The following is a 9,086-nucleotide window of genomic DNA, read 5'->3' as shown; positions in this document are numbered from 1 at the left end:
GCTATATTGTGCTTATGTTTGTATATAGATGTGTACATACATGTATACATGAACAAATCTTTGTTTCTTTTTGTTTTTACCATATGGTTATTACGGGCAAATGAAACGGCAGAGGGGTGCCGCTAGAGGAAGCCAATATAATGGTGGCGCTGCTGCTGGTGGCAGAGGGTAATCTTATCTAGTCTAGTTAATGATAGTGATGCTGCTACTGCGACGGCACGATTTCGAGGCGGCAATTGCTTGTTCAGCTGTTTACAGTGGCCTGCGCGAAATCCGGATTCATCCGACAGACCATCGGGTGCAGCTAGCAACAGCTGCAGTGTCGCTGGATGGCTGTACGCGCGATTTATTAACGAAAATGGGTTTGCTGAAGCATAAGAGGAAAAAAGTCAAAGAACTGGGAAAGAAAGTAAGACAAACCCAGAGAATATGTGACATATAGTACCACCTCTGCATACGATCGCCACTCTGGTCCTTAGCTATGACTTAAGAAGCATGTCGTTACCCAGAGTTGGGGGGATATTTAAGAGCATCCAGATTTGCTTGACTGCACCGCGTATAAAACCATGAAGCGAGGCTGTTCGTTAAAGCACTGCCTATGTTAGCGGTCGGTGTCGAGACAGCTAGTTAAGTTGGTGTTCTTGGCTGTGGGTCAAGCGGTTTTTTCAATTTCATTCCATCCCGGAAGCCCAGAAAAACGCTCCCTACTCTCCGCGTGTCTGCGGATTGACAGGGCAGTAATCGGTGCTTAGTCTGTGCAGCGTGCTACAGTGTCGTTCTAACAAAAAGCTAATTAAGTCTCTACGGACCTTATGGCTACAAGCGTCGTGGCACAATGCCTCATGCATTTTGCTTCTAAGGCAACCATCAACTTGATTTTGAGCCCAGAGAGATAAAAAACTGTATCGGTCAACTCTGCAACAAAAACATTTTCTGCTTCTTTTTTTCAAAATTTTACCAATTATTTGAAAAATCTCTATTGTTCACTTCCTTACTTTTAATCATAAAGTTGTTTCTACTAAAATGCGGGTATAGCATGTTTGCCTACTGCACCTAAGGACAAGTTCGAATCAGGCGTAAACCGACTTCCTGAAACAATGTCTAGTCGCTTCGGACGCAAAACTGGAAACATTCGCCTAATTCAAATATCGCTCTAATAGACTGATCTAGTAACAGCCAGTCTGGCCAGTAGACATACGATGATTTTTCGTTTGCTCATTTTCTCTTTTGCTGTTACGAAGTAAGCAGTTCTGGAGTAGGCTGCTTTTCGCTGGCTTTAAGGCGGAATAAGGTGTGGGGACAAAGGCTAATCCTGGGTACAGAGCCCAGTATTAATGATAAGTGCTGTAATGTGTAAGGGAAAGGAGTCGATGGGCGCGGCAAAAAATTAAGGATAAAATTAATTAATTACCAGCAGTGATAGCTATTCTGTTTTTACCGGTCGCGTTGCCGAGGTCGTAATTCGCTTCGTATGAATTAATAGTGACGTATCCGCGCTTTCAACTCTTCCTTTCTTATACGTGCACCCAAAAATAAAGGAAAAAAACACACACACAGATAGCTGTATTTGTTTTACCATTGTTTCTGCTACTGTTATTGTTTATGCTTTAATTACAAAAAACATACACGTTCTAGATTAATAACTTCCCATGAACTCTGCCGACAGCTGAGATGGCGACGTCACCAAGCAAGACAGATAGATCCTCGCGAACAAATGATTGCGCTCTCTGATCGATGTCATGTATATATATATATATATATATATATATATGCTCTCTAGTTGTTGGTAACATCTTTAGGCAAAACGGTAAAAGCAGTTTTACTAGGAATGGGTGGCAACGGAGTTTCATCCGACTATAGTCAGATCGGGTGTATTGCTTAAGTTAGCAATTATAGGACAAAGCAGGTTCTATCGGCAAAGCTGCCAGTGACGTAAAAAGGATCAACACCAGCCACATGTGTTCCAACGATTTTGTAATAGGCTACAGAGACGCAATTCAGCGATTGTATAGAATGAAAGAGTTAATACAACGGAGCTCATAAGAAAATTGCACTCAGATGAATTGCTTTTACACAGATGACCAATAAGATACGGTATCTCTATAGGAGTGGCACCAACTTGAGTCGTCCGACCTAGTTTAGGCTAACAGTTTTAATATGTCGCCGGTATACAATAAACTAGTTGTTCTCATGTCTGTTTTTTCAAGTGGTTATTATAATAGATCATAATATAAAATAACGTAATAATATCAGCTGAATCAACGTAATAGTCATTCATTCAATGTGAGATCATACAAGCTCGAATGTTGCCATGATTAACTCTATTGTTGTTCTCAGTTATTTCTCTCCAAATCCATTTTCTTCAAGCACATATATTTTGGTAACGACTTTAGTTGCTTTAGGAACACAAATGTATGCGAGTATAACTTAGTATTTGTTACGTACGTTTTGAGTTAGGCTCGTCCTAACGTAGCTAGTTTTGGACAACTGAAGCTTAGTTTTTTGAGCGAATGGCCCGTTAAACTCATTTGATCAGTATTTATTATTAAACTAGGCAGCTTCGGTGAAGTAATCGGTAACAACGGACACCCCGTCTGTTCGATGCTTTAGCCACAGCGTACTAAATTAGGTAGAAACCTTTACGAACACAAAACCACCAAAGTAGAAATGGTCTTCGTTTCATCTGAATGGCATTTACCCACGTCTTTTTATAATTGTTTTCTATATAATTTTAAAAAATAAAGCATATTACAAAGAAACGTGACAAAGGCTCGCAGTGAACGTGTATAAAATGATAAACCTAAGCGTTCGATCCGATAGAGCTAAAAAATGGCAACGAAACACTCCGAAAATAAGTGCCATATTATATAGTGTACACGATGGTGCACCTTTTCAAGCGAAAAGCAACAACAAAAAAAGAAAAACGCTATTACCCCTCCCGATTTTTGTACAGATTGTGCAATGCTGCATATACGTTTATTTATATCTACACTGTTTTATAAGTAGTAGCCATAATTTTAGAAGATTTAGTTAATCGATTTTTTTGCTCCCGAATATAACGGTGCTGTATGCGACTATTCCAAAAATGGATTTTTTCTGCATATCGAGCTCTTAATATCGAGAGTCTTTTAAAATTACCGGCGAAGATTTTCAACGCTATCACTCAAGCAACATTGCATCTCGACACCTATGAAAAATTCGGATCCACATAATTTTCGTAAAAGACAAACATTCTTATAAACTTAATGGAAACTACGCAACTAGTATAACCGCCTATATCTTTACAGCGTCGATTAAGGAACAACCTACAGTTCAGAATACACATGACCGTCGGTCACACGTGGCTTACTCAGATATCCGTGGATTATCTTCTGATCTGTAAAGAGGCAGCTGATCGTAACGACTAGGGGCGTCTATCTATACCGTTTTGGTCGGTAATTACCAGTGTATGTATCTACTCCAAGGTTGCTGTACAGTAATTATCTAGAAATTTTGCTCAACACTACAAATGGTAGGGATGAACGACCGATGCGATTCTACAACTCTCAAGGCGATTTTTCCGCACGTTACAGAGAACTCTGAAAAGTTATAACTGCAGTCGATTATTGCTATTATATAATAGCTATCTCGAAAGTTTCAAGAGGAGCATCTAGGACCTACCTTTCCAAATGTAGTTCAACATGTGCATATATAGGAAAATGAAATCATGTTTCTTAGTAGAGGACGTCACGAAGATCCTTTTAGCACATTGGCATTAACGGGAATCATTGTGTTCCGCTGTTGATACGAGACATGAAACGGTGATAGAGGGAAGAAAGAACATGCCTAGGCGAGCGATACTTGTGGCCTACGAGCCTGGCGAGATGACATTCGTAAATCGCGTCAATGACGCTGACGCCACTGTATCGGCAAGCTTATTACTTGTAGATTGTGCTTATGCCGCAAAGGTTTCTGCTTTGACTTCCGTTGCTTTCATGAATGGCAGTTTAATGAGCGCGACGTTTGCCGACACACAGGCGACGCGGATGGGGGAGGTTATAACTTCCGTGCAGGTGAGTTCGAAGAAGGGCAAATTGTAACCTGCCTTTCGCACAGCTACCGATCACCTCTATCCGGCAGTCATCGCCACCCAGTTTGGCCGACGATAAGACAAAGTTGCCTACTCAGCACAATTATACTCAGGACACGAATCATAGCCTTTTTATACATCACATAGAATGGACCGATCATCGTAGGACTTGCGAAATCATTGTGCGTTGTGGTATGGAATATCTACTAAAAGAGAATTAGGCGCCTCGAAAGATTGTGCACTGGCCACCGCGCCCGCTCGATTGTGTCAGAAGATTCGTGCCGAAGGTACAGACACTTGGTTTTATTATTGGATGAGAACTTCAGCAGTGAGATTGCCTTTTTATTTCATTACAAGTTTATAGTACATACGGAACACCTTATAGACTAAATCCGCCATGGCGACTATCAATACAATGCTCGACTTGTTGGTCCAACCTATGTACAATGCTATCCGCGGAGCGCCACTGAGGACGAACAATGTAGTGGCAAAGCTGCACTATAAGGTGACTGCGTCCGTACTCGTGATCGTTGGATTCCTCGTGACCTCAGTCGAGCATTTCGGTAACGCCATAGACTGCGTGCAAAATCCCGAGTTAATACCTAGCAACGTGCTGCATACGTATTGTTGGCTACATGCTACGTTCACTCTTCCGGAAGCAACAGATACTGCATACCCCGGTGTCTATAAAGGCGCCAATGTCAACAGGTCGAAGGTAATCTACCACAAGTACTATCAATGGGTGTGTCTTGTACTGATAATGCAGTCATTCTTTTTCTATCTTCCGCGGTATATTTGGCGACTTCATGACCGCGGTTTCTTCGAACAGCTTTGCTCGACGGACGACTCGAATATCTTAACGAAATACTTCGTCACCCACAAGGGCACGCACGCTTATATTGCTTTCTACTTTCATTTCACCGAGTCCCTTTTTCTGTTGAATCTGGTTTGTCAAATTGCCCTTACCAATATCTTGCTAGATTATCAGTTCGTGCCACTAGGTGTGATGGTATTAATGCAACCGCGTACTCTACTCAAGGTCTTCCCGCGCCTAGCAAAATGTACCTTTCACCTTTACGGAGTTAGCGGAGATGTCCAACGGCAAGACGCACTATGTTTACTTGGCCAGAATGTGTTCAACGAAAAAATTTTCCTTTTCTTGTGGTTCTGGTATATTATCCTTTTAATACTATCAGTCTCCGTGACCATCTGGAGACTAGGTACGCTGTTTTCACGACGGCTTCGGGTCGTTCGCCTGATGGCGTACTTCAACAGTAAAGAGCGGTATATGCTAGATAGAATCTGTTATACGTTAAACTTTTCCGATTGGTACGTTCTCACTACTGTTTCAAAAAATATTTCACCGATCGCCTGTCGGAATCTATACATCGCATTGTATACAGAACTTTCAAAACCAGAAAAGCGTTATAGGTTTGATGGGGCTTCTAATGGATCAGTCGAAACGACAGCTCTGGCATAAACAGCAAACTTCCGCTCATCAAATCAACCTCCCAATTGACTACGTGATCTTATAATTTTTGCGTCGATTACGATCCACAATAAATGGAAAAGCTCAGTATTGTTAATTATCATGTTTTTATTTTGTTTATCCGTGCGTAAATAAACGACAAGATCAGGTATACGCGACACTTCCGCTTTATTTAGCGGTAATACGCCCCTGCAAAACACAATATTATTTTTAGGCATCTGGCGTCGCAGTTTGATTGTACAATTTCTTTAACACGCAGTTTAGATACAGTTAGATAAATAATTTGAGATGTTTGAAGAATCGCTGCGATGCGAAGGAGCTCTTTTTATGTATTTCCGCATAACCTTTTTGTTAAAACGAGGACAGTCTTTCAGACGCTGCAGATATTTTTCTCTGATAATCTTCGGGTATAATTTTTTTTTTGATTTGACTTATTATGGCGTCATGCTCAAAAAAGGCTCTAAGACTAGAAAGTGATGATCCGCTAACAGCTATCCATGAAAACCGTTACGCGGTAATACATTTGCGTTTGTAAAAAGCAATTTATGTGTAAGGCATGTTTCATTTGGCAGAGGGGAAAAAGGGGCGCAGACAAGGCCAAAAAAAGGATAGAGAAACCTGTTGTGATGTTGCCTCTCAGGCGCACGGAACATGCTAAAGTTACGAACACTAAATATTGTAAATTAAGTGTCTACAAATCACAGACGATATTAAGAAGCCAGTTTATAGATACACGTATATGCGTTCACAGGAAACCTTCCGTGCCCGCATATATTGTCATTTTAAATCAAGGAACATTCTACATATCGATGCAAGTAAATATCATTAGAAAAATTCGCGAAATTTGGAAAAAATAATGTCCACACGCCCTCGGCATCTATTACAATTAACCAATGCCGTAATAAAGTGCGAAAATTGGAATCTCATCTAGAATGTAAAGGACTACATCGATACTGAAGTAAATTTGATGTTTAAAGATATTTTGATCTAAAGAATAGACATTGCCTGTATTTACTATTTACCGAATGAAAGTAACTTCCTGGTTATTATATTCTTATCATAACAATTAGCTTTAATTTTTTCATGATTTCTATCGTGTACTGCAGAGATTCTAATAGTTAAACTTTTTTGAGGTAAAGAGCAAACTCTGTGAATTTCGGGAGAACTTATCTATCTCCATCGATGCCTTTTCTTCGACGGAGAAGGAATATATACGGCTTTAAGTTTTAGCTTCCCTTTCGTGCAGGTTCAAAGATAATCGAACGGAAGTGAAGTACATTAGCTGAAACAATTCAATCTTATACTCTATGACTTTATTGTTATTATCGTTCTTCTCATAAATAACGTGTCTTACGTGATTCATCAACAGTTTCGGATAAACACACTTTTATGTCAAATTGTAACATGGCTTGATGGGCATTCTAAGAAATCAGCCCGATAGAGCCTCTGTCGCACACCCGCAATAGCTCAGCTAGCTTTTATCAATATACTACCTAATAAAATATCGCATAAGTAAAACCCAGTACTTTACCACACGAGTCCACGATGGTTTCGCTAATACGATCACCACCTGTAACAGTACTATTGTTCGTACGACTACAGGTTTTCTATAGCAGGTCATTACCAGAGATAAAAACCAGTTCCTGTAGTAGCACAAAGTGTTTTTCTAGACACACCGGAAAGAGTGCAGCATACTGTATATATGTATGTATATCGAGCATTGGCTTTGTTTTTTTTTTGTTGGAAAATGTACAAGCTGGAAATACGATTCATGCCAATCTCTTATATTTCTCTGCGAAGCTTGTCAATTCAATAGTTCCGTCTGGGTGTAGTTCGGCTCGCTTTATCAAGTTGTCTTGCCTACTGTGTTTATATCGATTCAACTATCAAGCAGCCGATGAATGTCAATTACGTTTTTTTAGCTCCTCGGTCTTCGAAGGATGCTCGCCTATCTGGTCCCTATTGAACTTCTCCTATGCCATCGAAGACGGACAATATCATACAAGCGACAATGTCCGTTCGCCTTTTACTTAGACTGCTCGAAAATTTCGGCAACGCAATCGAGGCCTGCAGTTGGGTGGATTCAATCAGTGCAGGCAAACAGCACAGACGCTCACTTCTACAATAGTGCCAATGTTATTAGGTCTAAAGTTGCTTATCGTCGATACTGTCCTTGGGGATTTGCTATTCTTACGGCTATCGCAGTCTTGCTTCTTTTATCTGCCGAATTTTTCAGACATCTGATGGCATAGCAATCTTTTAGCAGTCTCTCTGGCAGAGTTAAGAACGAACACATTTCTCTATCGCTGCTCATTCCTGTGTCTAAAAAGTGCTTCCTGTCCTAAATACTATTTTTAAAGCGACCAATTTTTGCTGTCTGTAGTATATTATACATTTTTCGTCGAACAGTTAGGTGCATCTTTCCAGTGGTTCGTACAAAGCCAGTGGTCCAGGGGAGACGCACAAAACTTTTGTGCATTTGCTCAGAAGGTGTTCAACGAGAAGGTCTTAGTTTTCTTTCGAATCTGGTACCTGTTTGCCTGGCAAGCGACAATAGATCTGTCGATTAGGCGATTTTGTGCAATGTTCGATCGACAGCTTCGCGTCGCTTGTCTACTGAAGTTTCCTAATAGCCGAGAATACCACGTAATTGGTTTGCTTTGTGCTCACAACGGTATCGAAGAACCTCTCGCCAACGAAATGCCGAGTTCTACATGTGAGCCTCTACATTGAACTGTCAAACTTGAGAAGCCTCGAAGTTCGAGTACGCTAGGTTTAATTAGCTCGCCAAGTTCCGCTTGAGGAACTATTATCATTAAACGTCACTTGAAAACGAGAATATCAATTTTATTCCATAGAGGACAGTTGAACTATGTTATCCACAGTCTGCGTAGGTCTGTATCCATGTGGCTCGACGTTCTTCGAAAAATCGGAATAGGAAAGCTAAATCAAGGGCACTGTCACGCCATGTGAAGACAATTTATTAGCTAAAAAATATATTAATGCAACAATTCGTATAATGAAATAATTCAAAGTTCATTTTGCCTTCCTGTACCATTACTCTGATTCAAAAAGTCACCTCGAACCATAGAAAGCGACTTAGCTATATTGTTTGCCTAAATTAAAAAACAAAATAGCATATACTAATTTCAATGACAGTTGTCACGAATTTGAATTAAGATTGCTCGCGCTAGCTATGTATGCTGGATGAAATCACGGTGTTATATGAAACACCATAGAACAGTCGCATACAAATGTTATACGAACTTGAATACGGGCACGTTAATTGCAACTAAAGCATAGAGAAGTACAGGCTGATTACGGAAAGACGTTTGCTGAATTCAAGTTTTACCCCAAAGGACCCAATCTTCGCATGTCACACCGATGTTTCAGGATTAGAGTTTCGTGCCTTAAGATCCAGGCCGCAGCACAATGGCATTTCAATAACATCAACAAGTCTCGGAGATTTTAATGATTTCATTGAATTTGAGAGTTCGAAGTGGACTGCACCGGTTATATTACCGAAGC

At 40.4% G+C, this 9,086-nt stretch overlaps 1 protein-coding gene across 1 annotated transcript; it reads left to right on the top strand.

Annotated features, from left to right (window-relative positions):
• Positions 1-3,819: 3,819 nt before the first annotated feature.
• On the top strand, positions 3,820-5,655 carry LOC111244527 (innexin inx2-like). Its single transcript, XM_022791753.2, has one exon. The coding sequence runs from the start codon at positions 4,467-4,469 to the stop codon at positions 5,547-5,549; it is 1,083 nt and encodes a 360-aa protein (XP_022647488.1). The 5' UTR covers positions 3,820-4,466; the 3' UTR covers positions 5,550-5,655.
• The last annotated feature ends 3,431 nt before the right edge of the window (positions 5,656-9,086 follow it).

Source organism: Varroa destructor, unplaced genomic scaffold (assembly GCF_002443255.2).
Source record: "Varroa destructor unplaced genomic scaffold, Vdes_3.0 BEIS01000002.1, whole genome shotgun sequence".
Taxonomy (NCBI): domain Eukaryota; kingdom Metazoa; phylum Arthropoda; class Arachnida; order Mesostigmata; family Varroidae; genus Varroa; species Varroa destructor.
The sequence above is the reverse complement of the archived record's forward strand: the minus strand, read 5'-3'. Positions and strand labels throughout refer to the sequence as shown.

What these genes read in the sequence shown, in the direction of transcription:
- LOC111244527 (XM_022791753.2), top strand. Translation starts at nt 4,467, where the DNA reads ATGGCGACTATCAATACAATGCTCGACTTGTTGGTCCAACCTATGTAC.